This window comes from Macadamia integrifolia, chromosome 3 (assembly GCF_013358625.1).
Source record: "Macadamia integrifolia cultivar HAES 741 chromosome 3, SCU_Mint_v3, whole genome shotgun sequence".
NCBI lineage: Eukaryota > Viridiplantae > Streptophyta > Magnoliopsida > Proteales > Proteaceae > Macadamia > Macadamia integrifolia.
In genome coordinates, this window is record NC_056559.1 from 29,367,889 (window position 1) to 29,382,188 (window position 14,300).

A 14,300-nucleotide genomic window follows, 5' to 3' on the forward strand; every position below is an offset into this window, starting at 1 on the left:
CCCCCCCCCCCCCCCCCAAAAAAAAATAATAATAAGAAACCGCTGATGAACACCCCTATATCATCTTACTAAGGCTCTAAAGCTCTGTTTGATTGTAAGTAAATGGAAATGAAGGAAAATAAAATCACTTTTGAAAGGAAAAAATAAATTGAGCCTTAAGAAATATAATGTCGCCCAAGACAATTCCTTCCATAGCGAAAGTGATAATAAAATAAGAGACCCTAATCATAGGGTTCACCATCAAACTGGACCCTACATGCTTACTCTACCCATGAAAGAAGAAGAGCCCCTCAATGTGCCGTTTATCTTCAGAGGCCTAAACCATTCCCATATCAAATCCACAAGAGGTTCCTTTGATCATGCTTTCAATCTCTGTCACAAACCTCTCCATCGCCGGCCCAGGCAAGCAAACCGGCACTACAATCACATCCTCCCCTTTATGGTCCCTGAACGGTATGTAGAAGCTACAGAGCCAAGGATAAGGTTCTACATCCCCCTTGGCTACCCCACCATACACCGCCTTCCCCCACCCGAAATCCACATCTCTGACCCCTACACGTGTCAGATTCGAAACCATATAGATCTCACCTGTGTTAAGTGGGGCCGCCCTATCATCACCAGTAGATTTGCCATTGATCTCTTGTTGTCCTCGCTCACCTCGGCCTTTGCTTTTTTCACCAATTCCAATGCGTAACTTATCGGATTGTGACACAGTTTCGCCGCCGTTGATATCGCCGCCGGCGAAGCCAACACATTGCCATAGTATCCAATCGGCAGTGGTGGTTGGAACCTTGAACGTGCTTCCATATAGAGAATCATACGCATCTCCTCGTCCGGTTCAGGTTGGATGGCAGTTGTAAGGCAGCACCAGAGCATGACGTCAGCAGCTAAAAAGTGGTACACGTGTGTAAATGGGAAGGGAGATGGTTACGCAAAGCTGCCAACTCAGATGGGCCGAAGAAGAAAGAGCGGTGGCCCATGCCCCATGGTGTGGAGAGGGATGGTGAGTGTGCCCTTGGTGTCAGGCACTTGTTCGTACTCACGGAGCAAGAAGGTCACACCTTGTGGGTGAGGGTCCCTTGCGTTGAGGAGCTCCCTCTTCCATACGGGTAGCACAGAAGGAGCTTGTGCGCCACGTGCTATCTCAGCCACGACTGACCTGAATTGGAGCATGCCAATTGCGTCGGTTATGATGTGGTTCACCCGGTGAGAGAAGATGAATCCACCACACATCAGACGGGTCACCTGCATTCAATTTAACTAAGTTTTTGGAAACAATCTCATGTTTGTTTTCTTTACGCATTAGCTTAATTTATTGAGAAAAGGCTTTATCCATAAGGGGCATACCTGAATCAGCAAGAGAGGGCAACCAAGGAGATCACCCGATCCAGGGACATCGTAGACGAGCTCTTCCAAGCAAGGGAACGGTGGTAGCAGCGTATCACCGAACTGCTCAAGCCTCACATCAGCGTCAGCCTCGATCAACAAGATACCCTCCCCGGTGCACCCCACCACCAGCTTCCGACCATGGCCTTCCCTAAGCCTAAGCCTACCGGCAAATGGATAGTAATACACTAGAGCTTCTGCTATTGCCTTCCTTATCACCTTCACTGGGTATTTCCCTGTCATCGCTGGCTCGTTGTTTCGGTAGAACTGTATCGCCGGAAGTTGGGACCGTAGACCCTTTTGATTGTCTATGTCTGATAGATACTTGAATTCATGGGGCGTGGGTCTAGCCGGTGTGACCAGCTCCGGTTCACTCCTCCGAACCTTAAACTCTAAAAACGAACAAGATGATGATGATGTCATGCCGGAAAATGGGTTTGATCATTGCCGGAGAATGAAGAACTTGATGGAGGGAGATATGAATTATATTATTTATAAATTATAGTTTAACTAAAAATTAGCGTTTTAAAATTTGTAGCCCTCTTTTAGTAGAAATAGGGTGAGGGGTGTAATTGATTGACAGAAAATATGATGAAGGGGAGTAATTGTTTGGGAAATTTTTATATATTAGTTAAAGAGTCATAGGTTTTGGATTGCGGCATAATTTACAATGGCAAGAGAACGGTAATTGATCGTGCAATTACTATATGAGGGAGCGCACATAGGTATCCAACAAAGAGCACATAAGGAGCAGGAGATCATTTCCTAGAAACTTGTGAGAGATTATAGGGAATAGGATTGATTATGGTTCCTTTTCCTAATTTTTAAATATAAAAAGAACATTCCATTGATGAGGAGCGCACATGGCATCAACAAGAATGAGTTTGTTATAGTTTTTTAACGGGTGGAAACATTATTTCACCACCCTCTATATCAAGGAGAAATGGATATAAAGGAAGGATCGTGAAAATTCAGACATTCCTCCCTCAATGAATATAATTTGCTCTTAATTCATCTTTCTCAGTTGTTTTAACTATTTTCCTTATTCTCTAGAACCTGTTTAAATTTTAAGAACCCTCAAAATCATTAATTGATTATTTAATCAGATCAGATAATTATTTTTCGGATAATTCAGATTTTATTTCGGATACCTTTTAACCGAATACGGATATCCCTAAATGAATACACATGCGAATTTGGATTTCTACCATCCATTTACATCCCTACAGTTCTGGTAAGGATGTCAATTAGAGAGACCCCTTGTTTGTTAGATTATGATCCGTCAAACTTTTTATAATTAAAGAAACCAAGACAAGATCCCAAATTTTAAAACCAAAATCAAACAGATTTGTTTCAGTTTCATATATTTTGGTTTTGATTCTAAATTGACACCCTTAAATTTTGAACTGGATTTTAAAAATTGGAACTGAGATCCAAATCAATCTTGATTGATTCCAATCTCCGAATTAAAATCAGTTAGGAATCGGCCAAAATATGCCCTAACCTTATAAATCCAATATGGATGATCCCTATTCGTGAAACACTGCTTCTGAAAGCGCAGTCAAATAGATGGTGCAATTTACATGCTATGTTCAACCATTATGTAATCTGGTTTTGCAGATTACACTTTATAAGATGATGGGTGGTAATATGACTATGATAACCCTTCTTTGCATTTGCTTTCTTGTATTGTTTTGTTTCCTAATTTTCTATATATTCTCTTTCCGGATCTGTTCAATTACAGAATAACCAATTTCTCCTACCAGATAAGGGTAGGCATTAATGGGCATACCTGGTGCACAAGGTTTTCGTATGTGCGAAGTTAAGAGATTTGAGAACTACGCAACCTTACCCCGAGAATGTCGAGAGACTGTATCAATTGCTTCAATATAAAAATATAAAAAATTATTATAATTTTTTCCATTGAATGGCCTCAATGATCAGTTTTTGAAATGGGACCAATATCCTCAAAGAATTTAAGGTGTCAAAAGGTGTTGGATCTTAATCATTTGGAAACTTTGACAAAATATTTTTCTTCCATCTTTTTTTCATTTTTTGGGGTGTCTGTTTGGATATGGCTTATCAGGAAAATCATCAATTTTGTAATTGCATTTCCTTTTCACCCTTTTCAGACTTCCATAAATGGATTTCAAATCAATTGACTCAATAGAATTCTTCATCTTCTCATGAGAGTGATAGAAAACTCTATTTCTTCAATTGACCCTATAGAGCATTTTCTCTCTTATGAAGATGACAGGGAACTGTAATTGATCCAATGGCAATGAGGATGTCAATAGAAAGGGCAGAAATCATCCTATAAGGAAAGAATATACAATTAAAAACAATGTTATACAGGTAAATGCTTTGGATGTGATATCCAATAAAGAATTGTTATATATACAAGTCTTCAATCAGCTAGAGGTTAGCTCCCTTTGTTGCCTTGCACCTTCTTGAAGACAAATGTTGGGGAATTCTCCATTGCAAGAAAAGGCTGCCACAAGTTTCTGGATTTCAAATGGCATCCAGGAGTGGATGAAACAAAGCTGTTCACAATCTTTCTTCCTACTGTGACTTCACACTGTCAATCTTTCAGGTAGCATAAGAAGAGGGGGAGAGTCTGGAGACATGAGATCACTTCCTCTGATCATCTCAACAGTGAATGAGAATGCTCAAGGAAGTTAGTTAGAGGTGGTTTATTCTGGGCTTTACACATGAGATTCTTTATCCTCTCTGACATCTAAAGAGGAAAAAAAAGAAAAAGAAAAAAAGAGTCTCCAATAAGTCTCCTTTCTTTTGGTTAGGCATTAGATTTACAAAACTTGTACACATTGTGACAGGAAAGAAAAAAACTTACCCTAACATAGGGAGCAGCTTTTGGGTACTCAAGAGGAGTATGAGCTTTCTGGTACTCAAGGGGAATATGAGACTTTCTGCTTGTTTCTTCTCCATGTAATAACTGCCCATTACTCCTACTTCTTGTCACAACTGTTGAAGAGCCCTGTGAGTTATTAACCAGTACAGCAGGAAGGGTTGATTCCTATCAACAAGACCCCACAAGATGTAATTGATTAGAACAGGAATTTTGAGGGCCTAACATGCCATCAGGGTTCTAGGTATCAGTATCGTATTGGTCGATCACCTCAATACAGTACCGGATACCGCGTTTTATAGCCTTGATGCCCATAGGAGACAGAAGGACCTATGATGAACTAGTAGTTTTGAAGTGGCTATAATCATTATACAAAGATCTGAACAATTTACCAAGAATAAAACAGTTGCACAGTGCTTGAGGATCTCTAAGTTCATCCTGACATCCTCGAGACTCCTGTTAACAGCAGTTGAAGAAGTTTGAGAAGTTCTGTTCCATAAGGTGTCTTACAAAATGAACAATCCAAAGCCACACATACCTGTGTTTTTGTTCGCCAAGGCCAAAGTAAGCAGCCAAAGTTGCCATCTGAAGAAGATGTAAGATTATAAGAGCTGTGTGTACATGATCTTTAATATAAAACAAATACCGAAACAGAAAATGTTGAGATGTTGGGAGTTATAGTACTATAGTCACACTTCGGTTTATTCAGGTCCTTTGTGCGTTCAAATACTTGAAGAGCTATGCAATTCAGAAGATAGTTCTACCTCATCTGCCATTACCTAAACATCATTATTTACTATATAATCATATCGGCAATCTAATTACCAAGGAAAAGGTAAAACACCCTCAAAACTTGCTACATCTACAAGGGTTGCAGGAACATTCCTACAACTGGGGTTTCCAGTTAAAGAAATGGAATCTCGAAGAGTGTTTTAGAAATACTAATACCTAGGAGGATATTTGTGAACCCAAAGGGAAAGTGTATTATTCCATTTCTTTGGCTACGAGCCCATGTAGCACGAAAATTTCTGCAACCCGGGTAACAGAAAACTCTTTTTTTTTCCCCAAAACATCAGACTATTGAAATAATTTGCCTAGAAAGTTGTAAATGGCCATGAATTACTATAAAGTTGCAAGAGAATAGACAAGGCTCAGCCAAAGTGGAGGTTGGAGTAGAACCAGATGCATGAAAGCCTCACCTCCTCCATCTTATATTTGGTTTTGTTGGAGGGTCCAACCCAAAACCTTTAGGCATATGAAGGCATCTCAACACTCCCCTCAAGCCCAACATCTCAACAGGTTTTGCAGTTTCATTTGATGGCAAATTTAAAGAAACCATGAAAGATGAATGAATGAAGTGATGAATATAAATAACAGAGCTATGTACCTTCATGTCACCAGCTCTCTTGCCAAACTTCTGTTTGAGTATCCCCAATGAATCAATCTTCCCAACAGGCACCGGAGCAGGCTGGCCGATTTCAGCAAAAGCCTCCTTAATCCGAGCACAATCAAATCTCTGTATGTTATGTCCAGCCCATACTCTACCATTCAAGATACTAAAAATCCTATCAGCCACATCCTCAAACATGGGAGCACTAGCAACCGCTTTTCGAGTTATACCATCTGATCGACCGGACTTAAGTCTAACCACCGTGAGGTCCGGCGGTCTGATGAGAGTACAGAAGCTATCCAGCTCAACCAGATTCCTTGGACAAACTACAATTGCACCAAACTCCAATACCCAAAACTTTTTTCCAGCTTCACTAGGTACTGTTGTTTCCAAATCAAAGAACACAATCTCTGCTCCTCTTCCTTCCCCACTTGAACTAGTACTTGGAGCCATTTCAATCCTATTCTGAGCTCCAACCATTGATTATGCCTTCTGTAATTAAAATTCAGGTTCTGTTAACCATTCTTGTCTTCATGGATTGGTTGGTTTATAAACAATACAGGGGAGGAAAGGAGTGAAAGCTATAGAGATGATTAGAGATTAACAAAATTCTTTGCCATCAGAGATGGATTGTCTTGTGGTTCAAGTCAAGAGTTTGAAGGAAGGAGTCCTATTACAATTGTTCAGGACTCAAGAATAACAATCACAGAAGAGGTTACTACCTTAGGGAATATGGATAAACAAATATTAACATTCTCTGTTCTGTTATGTTTCCTTGGATGTAAGCTTTTAAGTTGCTTTCAGAAGAACCCAATTGAAAGATACTTTAATAGTTTTCTTGACCCGTACGGGTTGTCTTCTGTCAACGTTTGGGAAACGTGGAAGGTGTCTGTACATCTCAAGCAAGTTCTCCTCTATCCTTGGATTCATGGAAGCCATGGGAGGATTCGATATTCGATACCCTTTTCTGCGGTTTTTGAGGTCTAAGAATTGGAGTTTTTGGAAACTAGACTTACAGGGGAGTTAAGAGTTTGGTTATGGTTTTGGACCAGACAGTTTTAATTCTAACCTGGATGGTTTTCTCTGTTTAGTGGCTTGAGGTTGACTTGTTAGTTATAATCCAATTTCTTAACGGGAAAAGATGTGGCGTGTACTCTACAACCAGCCATTTGGGTTGGCATTAGAAATTCTAATACATGCGGCATGTAATTACACTCCTCTTTTTTCATGTTTCAATTTTTTTTTTTTTTTTTAACCAGGAAATTAAAGGAAAAAGAACTGAAATATAAACAATACTAAATGTAATTACTATTTTTTTTAAATAAATGTATTATTATTTTCTACTATATATGATTGTTTGAGGGGGAAATGTCAATCAAAAATGGGGCATTTGATGGAAGGGACAGAAGGGCAAGGGTAGGGCACAACCCCTGTTTTAGGTATGGAAAGAAGTAGTAGACACTTGGGAGGGGGGAGAGGAAGAAACATGGCTGCGCAGCTTAAGGTGTGCCCAGCTTTTCTCTTGATTGAATTAGACTTTAACTCTTGATTGAATTCACGTGGGTAATTTATAGAAAAGGGATGTAAGTTTGGCTCTAATGGCATGAACCCGTCTTAGCTTACCATGAGCCTGAATAAGGTTTGGAGTCTGGATTAAGATTTTTTCATCTCGAGGGGTTTAGGATTGGGTCAGGCTTGGGTTGAGGTGTAGACCCAACCTAGCCCTAATTTTAATCATGGCTTATATAATATAATTCAAAGCTATCATCCTATCATTTTATTCAGAATAATGAAATTTGAGTTAATGATTCTTATGGTCAAGTGTCCAGAACATCTATTATTGTATATTGATCATTTGATCTATTGGTGTTTCTATTATTATTATTATTATTTTATTATTATTATTATTATTATTTTCTTATGCAGGACAAATGAAAAAAATGGAATCAATCAAGGTTAGCTCGACCTTGGCAAAAATCAAGGCCAGTTAAGATCAACCTAGCCCAATTAAGGTCAATTAGGGCTGGGTTGGATTGGCATGACCACAATAGGGCTGAACTAAGCCTAAGTTGAATTTTTAGGACCTAAGGTTAGGTTAGAGTTTTAAGAAACCTGAGCCTTTTTCACCTCTATTATAGACCATGTCCTCTCTATCCATGGAATGGACATATCATGTGCCCACATTGAAAATAGATGACTTGCGACATTTAAAAAAATTTGTTAATTTTTTTGTGATGATAATAAAATTCGCCTTTTATATTAACCTGATTATTAAAATTTCTTTTAAAACAATTTTTTTTTATTTGAAAAGAAAAATATGTTTGCCAAATATGATAAGAATGTTAAATAAATTATTATTATTATTATTTTACTAAATCAAGTTCATTTCTTTTCCATTCCTTTTCATTGGAACCAGATGGCACCAAGTCTAAATAAAAAAGGGGGGTTAATCGGCACATACGTCACGGTCATGCTGTTTATTTGACATGTGCTCAAAGATTAATATAAAATTAAAAAAATAATAATAAAGTCCACATTTCCTTGACATATGTCAAGTAAACAGCATAAGAGAAGTGAAACGAGCAGATTCCCCGGACTCTAAACTAAATTGGCTGATCAATGGGGTTGGTATTTCATAGCCTAAGTGGTGAAAATGCTCTTAATACATCATAGTTCCAGTTGACTGGTTGTAGATTCAAGTCTTCATATACCCATTATCATCGCCCATTGATCCTGCAGAAACGCTACTTGTATATAAGAACTTGTCCTGAGGGTTACGATCACTATGATGGAGCACCCTTTTATCATTACCAAAAAAAAAATTGACTTGATCAGTTTCTAACCACTTGGAGTGTCTTTGTCGTTTTAAAAATAATTAGAAAAGTCAGGGAAGGCCTTACTTTACATGAATTACACAGATATGATTCACATGAAGGATATCCAATTGGGAAAAAAAATTTCTCCGGTCATTATTACTCTGTTTTTATGTAAACTTTTTCTCATTATTCGATACCTGTCATACTCTTTTTTAACTTGAATTTCATAAAAAAAATTAAAAAATAAAAAAAAAATAAAAAATAAAAAAGGAATGAAGGGTCTTGTTTGGATAGTTTCCTTTACATTATTGTCTTTTCAAGTTCAATAAACAAAGGGGGTTAGGAACTTCTGGACTTTAAGAACAGGGATGTTTGTCTTATTTCCATTGGCACCACCTTAAAGTTCATGTGGTTACAGAGAACCAGGTCCCTCCATCAATAGTAAGAACCCCAACCCCCATGACCCCCCACCACCCCCCCCCCAAAAAAAAAAAAAAAGAAAAGTTTAGGGGGAGGAAAGGAAAAAATGAAACCATTACCTAACTGTGAGTTCCCGTTCCCACTCTCCTTTCCCAGGGTGAGGGACAGAGACTTTCACCAATCACAAACTAGCTGAATTTGTTCCTAATCATAATTACTACAACATGCCTGCAAATGACTTGAAATTATTACAGTGTAGAACCTATTATCAGAAATATTCCTCATCAAGCAGGAACTGGTGCTCTGAGTACAACCAAAGCTTTCTTGATCCTCTCCACAGCTGCTTGCAGTGTCGAAAGGGCTGCTGCATATGAGATACGGATGCAGCTGTCATCGCCAAATGCATCCCCAGGTACAAGTGCAACCTGTAAATTCAACCATGAGTTCTTTTCTAATGTGATTGTAGACTTTGGTTCTAGATAAACAATAGGACCAAGACCATTTATTCATAATTATTAGTACGAGAGTGAGGCTCCCATTTTGAAGGGAACTGCCAAGGATATTCTGAAAAAAAAGACCCAAATGAACTGCAGGATTCTATAGGACAGTGATTTAATACAGCAACAAGTTCATCTATGCGGATTGATTATTGTGGCATGGGCATTCCTCTAGGTGAGACAGTAGGTTCACAGTTAAAGAGTCCAGATCCTATTTTATGTATGAAATGGAAGGACTAAATGCTGGTTCCAACCCTCTAATCCCCAATTATGTGGATATTATCAGAGAAGATAATGCTACATAAAAAGACCACTACCTGTGCTTGATCAAGAAGATACCGGCAGAGAGACTCTGAATCCTTGATAGCACCAAAACCTTCAGCCTCTGTTCCATAGTAGAAGCTGAAATCTAGGAAGAGATAGAAAGCACCCTGCAAATCAATAGAACTTTGATTGAGATCTCAACAGTGCACGGAAATAACTCAAAAAGGGACAAGGAAATAATTTGCTACCTGAGGCTCTGATATCTTCACACCACCCATCTCTTTAAAGCTTTTAACTAAGAAATCCCTCCGTTCCCGGAATGCTTTTACCATAGTAGAAACTGCTTCACCCCCAGCATAACCCATTCCTAAAGCGGCAACTCCTGCTTTCTGTGAAATGCTGCTGGCACCTGAAGTGGACTAGAGAAACAACATGAATTCTGGGGTTAGCAGATGCTTCCATTTTGTTGGAAAAAACTCAACCAGACTCAGCTTATCATCTTTCAACAACTTCCCTAAGGTTTTCTGGAAGTTCTCACCTTGGTGAGGTGATAACTCGAGCCAACTAGAGAAAATATTTCAAATGAGGAAAGCTTGCTCAAGTAAAAATATTTTAAAGGAGGAATACTTGCTCAAGGATGGGTATACTCCAAGGGGGTAGCTCAGTTGGCAAGGAACAACACTATTAAGAGGTCACAAATTCAACTCTCATTGGGGCCTACCTACACCAAAAAACAAAAAAAAGGGATGGGTATACCCATCACTAACAACAGCATAAACGAGGCATATATATAACAAGTGTTGCATTCCCCAATGGATTTAAAGGACTGTTTTAATCTCTTGCAACAAAAAGCATTGATTTGACTGAACAGGGGCAATGATTTCTGTCCATCCCAAAATGCAATTGGTCAACAGCAATTATAATCCATCTGCATTTTTTTCAGTCAACAAGGTCCTTGCACGATTGCAAGCGATCCATCAAATAACGGGTCGAGAGAGCCCGTGTTTGTGCTATATGTACTAAGGGGATCAGACCCACTATTTGATGGGTTGCATCTCTAAGATCACTTGCCTTAGAATTATAAGGAACTCAATGCAAGAATGAATGACTCTGATAATCCGACCTCCAGTAATCTTCAAAGATAAGGATTTTTATTTGGGTAGGGAGATTAGGAAACTATCATTCAACCTGCAAGCTCGTGTAATTTATGGCTTTTGGTGGAATGAGAATAATGCAACTAAATTGACATTGAATAAAATGGAATCGATCAAGATCTGAAAAGAGACAGTATACCTGGCTCTGAATCTTTCCGGAAGCAGAGACAAAGTGTTTGGGACCAGCAAGGTATCCAAGTCGCCAACCAGTCATTGCAAAGGCCTACAAATTGGCCATTTTTAACATCAACATTCACACAAATCGTATGCATTTTAGTGTAACTGTTTAACGGCACCACACATCATGCAGAAAAAGAAATGCCACAGGTAAATGTTAAAACTTGACATGCTTGGTTCCTTGCTCATTGCCATAGTTCATTGTCACAGGAAATCAAGACATGCATCAAATCAGAAATACAAATGGGAAGCTGAAACAAATAAATATCTTGGGCCCACACCAAATCAAGACAGTAAAGTTACCTTAGAAAACCCATTGACTGTAAGAGTCCTCTCCCACATACCCGGCAAAGAAGCAAAACTTGTGTGAGTTGCCGGTGCATAAATGATGTGCTCATAAATCTCATCAGATAGTACCTAATAAACAACAATAAATGAAAATTCCATGTTCAAATATTAGCATAGCTGAGAAATAGGAGTGCATTTCTTTCTTCTTTTTTTCAGGGTTCCAGATGCGTGATCATACCAAAAGCCTGGGATGTTTTGATACTATGTCAGCAATCTCCTCGAGCAGCCTTTTGGGATAAACTGAACCAGTTGGATTGGATGGGGAACAAAGAATAAGCAATCTAGACTTATCACTGAGCTTGGATGCAAGAAGCTTTGGGTCTAAGAGAAAATTGTTTGAGATGGGTGTTGGGAGAATCACAGGCTTTGCATCAGCCAGCCTTGCCATCTCTGGGTAGCTAACCCAGAATGGAGCTGGAATTATTACCTGAAAATAAAAAATCAGTGTGAAATACCTTCACAAGTGACTGTATGCAACCAATCAAATAACAAAGCCCCATTGGTGTCACAAAGCAAATGCCTTACACACACCACAAAAGTTCTCAACTGATTTCAACTGCAGTTTAAGTTCATTTTTCTTTACATTTGTTTTTGTAGCTGTTGTTTGCCCTAGAGATGTAAAGCTGTCATTCAGCCACAAGGACTTTTGTACGGCAAGTTCTAAGGTATGTCAATGTAAACAAGCAAGAATGCCATGTAAGAAGCTTGAATAGCCCAGGACTGTCTTTGAGCATTATAATACACGTACACAACCAACATGATAATACAACAGACCTGGAGTAATCTAAACTCTATTGTATAAGACTTTTCTCCAACAAATGGAAATTTTCTCTTATTAATATACTGGGAACTACTTTAGTTAACAACGATAAAATTCGGGTACAGCAGTTCAACTCAGAAAAGTTCAGATGGAATGCTCCTACTTTGGGTTGTCCAACTAACATTGATTAAGTTTCATACCACCTCAATGAATCAGGGGAAAATCTAAGTATGAGTCGACTTTCTGAAATTGATTCAGTAATTTGTTCCAGTCAAAACCAGAACATGAACTGAACTAAGCATGAACCAGAACTTTCTGAAGTTGATTCAGTAATTTGATCCAGTCAAACCCAGAACATGAACTGAACCAAGAGAGTACAGAGGCAAAGAAATAAAACAAGTAGGTGACAGGTTCTAAATCTAGAACAAGCAAGACTAGATTCACAAAAGAATTTCGAATGGAAGTTGTACAAAATTTGTAATTGTTAAGATGATCATAAAGGAGAACACTCCTCACCTCATCCCCCGGAGAACAAACTGCAAGCACAGCTTGCAGTATAGCTTGCTTTGCTCCATTACAAACCAAAATCTGATCGGGTGTGTAAGTCAGCCCATTCTCCTCTGATCCAAGAAACAATCAGTTAAAATCCATGCCCCAAAACCCAATGACAGAAAAAACAATCAAATCACCTAAATTGATGTAATCTGATCAAAACAGAAACTTCAATTGAAGAGCGAATAATTCACCCTTTAGCTTATGACAAATCGCGGTACGAAGCTCCAAAGTGCCGGCATTAGGGGTGTACCTAGTGAAACCTTCACGGATAGCATTGATCCCAGCCTAAATTTCCAATACACGGCAGACCATTTAGCAACTAAATGATATCAAGAAGACAAAAAGAAGTAATACAAGTAGAAAATTTGACCATAAAGGAGAAAATCGCGCTAAATGAGGAGTGGGAGATTAGGTAAATAACCTCAGCAATTACAGCAGGGGTATCGAAATCGGGTTCTCCAGCTGCTAAGCGTATAACAGGCACTCCAGCTTGTGCAAGTGCAGTTGCCTGATCAGTAATGGCCACCGTCTTCGAGGGCTTAACAGAATTGACTCTCGGGCTGAGAGAGGTGTCAATGGGAATTTTGTCCAAGCTGCTCTCTGCTCTTACAACTGTGGAGATTCTAGATGACTGCACCTGTAGCCTTTGCTCCAAAGATCTATTTTAAGGAAATACAGAGAGCATAGAAGAGTAAGATATTACCATGAAATAAATAATAAAAACCCCTAAGATTCAGGACAATTTCAAAAGCTTTGTCAGCTCACTCTGCAATAAGAATAGCTATAATTCCAAAACCAATTTGGCGTTTTATCCGAAGAAACCCAGAATAAATTTCATTTCCATTGATAAAAGGCTTGCAGAAAATCGGACTCAATTCGAAAAACTTAAAACCCAGTTGGAGTACCATTAGATTGACGAAGTGAAAAGGCATATAATCATACAATATACCAGTAAGATGAATTGAAAGGGGAAAAGAATAAAGAGAAGATTTAAACGAGGGTGAAGGGAACATACTTGAAAGAGGAAGTGTGGAGATGAGATGAGAAAGAGATGGATCTGAAGGATTCAGGGTCGGAGGAAGAAGCGAGACGGGCAGGTCTGAAAGTAATGCCAGGAGAGCAAGAACCCTGGAGAGAACCTGCCATTGGAGAAGGAAATTTTTGATGGATTCGATTCCCGACCATGAGACTTTGCTCTGTTTTTAGACTACTATAAGTAGTTGCTTACCTTCCCCTAAACTTTTGCCTAATTTTAAGCCGAGAGAGAGACTGGGGGGTTGGTGGGACAATCGACAGCGTGGGAGTGGACGGTGAGAGAGATAGGGAGAGGTAGTTGGTGAGTTTCGCTTGGAGGCGTTTTTTGGTGGATGCTTTTAGGCACGGGAAGCTGGGGAAACGGTGAGTCAATTCACTTGGGTCAAATAGAGAAAAATAGAGCAATTTACCCTCCCTGTATTTTGCTTTTATTCTAACTCACTCCCCTGTATTTTGCTTTTATTCCACAAACCTTCCCTATTAGATAACGCTGTTAGTAAACTGTTAGTTGTGGATGTTAAAATACGATTCTACCTTTCTATCTTTAACAGTTTATTCATTTTTCAATTTTGCCCTTATCCCTACCCTCTAACTCCCAATATGAAATCCTTACATTTCACTCACCCCAT

At 39.0% G+C, this 14,300-nt stretch overlaps 2 protein-coding genes and 1 pseudogene across 3 annotated transcripts; all 3 read right to left on the minus strand.

The window, feature by feature from the left end:
• Positions 1-316: 316 nt before the first annotated feature.
• Positions 317-1,876, minus strand: LOC122074335 (annotated as a pseudogene).
• A 1,777-nt stretch (positions 1,877-3,653) lies between these two features.
• On the minus strand, positions 3,654-6,367 carry LOC122074769 (protein NEN4-like). Its single transcript, XM_042639731.1, has 5 exons — positions 5,643-6,367; positions 4,794-4,840; positions 4,648-4,711; positions 4,241-4,423; positions 3,654-4,123 (listed from the first exon to the last, which is right to left on the minus strand). The coding sequence occupies exons 1-5, from the start codon at positions 6,123-6,125 to the stop codon at positions 4,031-4,033; spliced, it is 870 nt and encodes a 289-aa protein (XP_042495665.1). The 5' UTR covers positions 6,126-6,367; the 3' UTR covers positions 3,654-4,030.
• Positions 6,368-8,723: 2,356 nt separating this feature from the next.
• LOC122072807 (bifunctional aspartate aminotransferase and glutamate/aspartate-prephenate aminotransferase-like) lies at positions 8,724-13,912 on the minus strand. Of its 2 annotated transcripts, none has more exons than XM_042637218.1 (10): positions 13,652-13,912; positions 13,058-13,295; positions 12,828-12,921; positions 12,598-12,701; positions 11,500-11,748; positions 11,277-11,390; positions 10,936-11,019; positions 9,891-10,061; positions 9,696-9,809; positions 8,724-9,306 (listed from the first exon to the last, which is right to left on the minus strand). In XM_042637218.1, the coding sequence occupies exons 1-10, from the start codon at positions 13,819-13,821 to the stop codon at positions 9,166-9,168; spliced, it is 1,479 nt and encodes a 492-aa protein (XP_042493152.1). In that variant the 5' UTR covers positions 13,822-13,912; the 3' UTR covers positions 8,724-9,165. The 2 variants fall into 2 exon arrangements, with proteins under 2 accessions (XP_042493152.1, XP_042493153.1); XM_042637219.1 differs by lacking the exon at positions 13,652-13,912 and adding an exon at positions 13,402-13,559.
• Between the last annotated feature and the right edge of the window lie 388 nt (positions 13,913-14,300).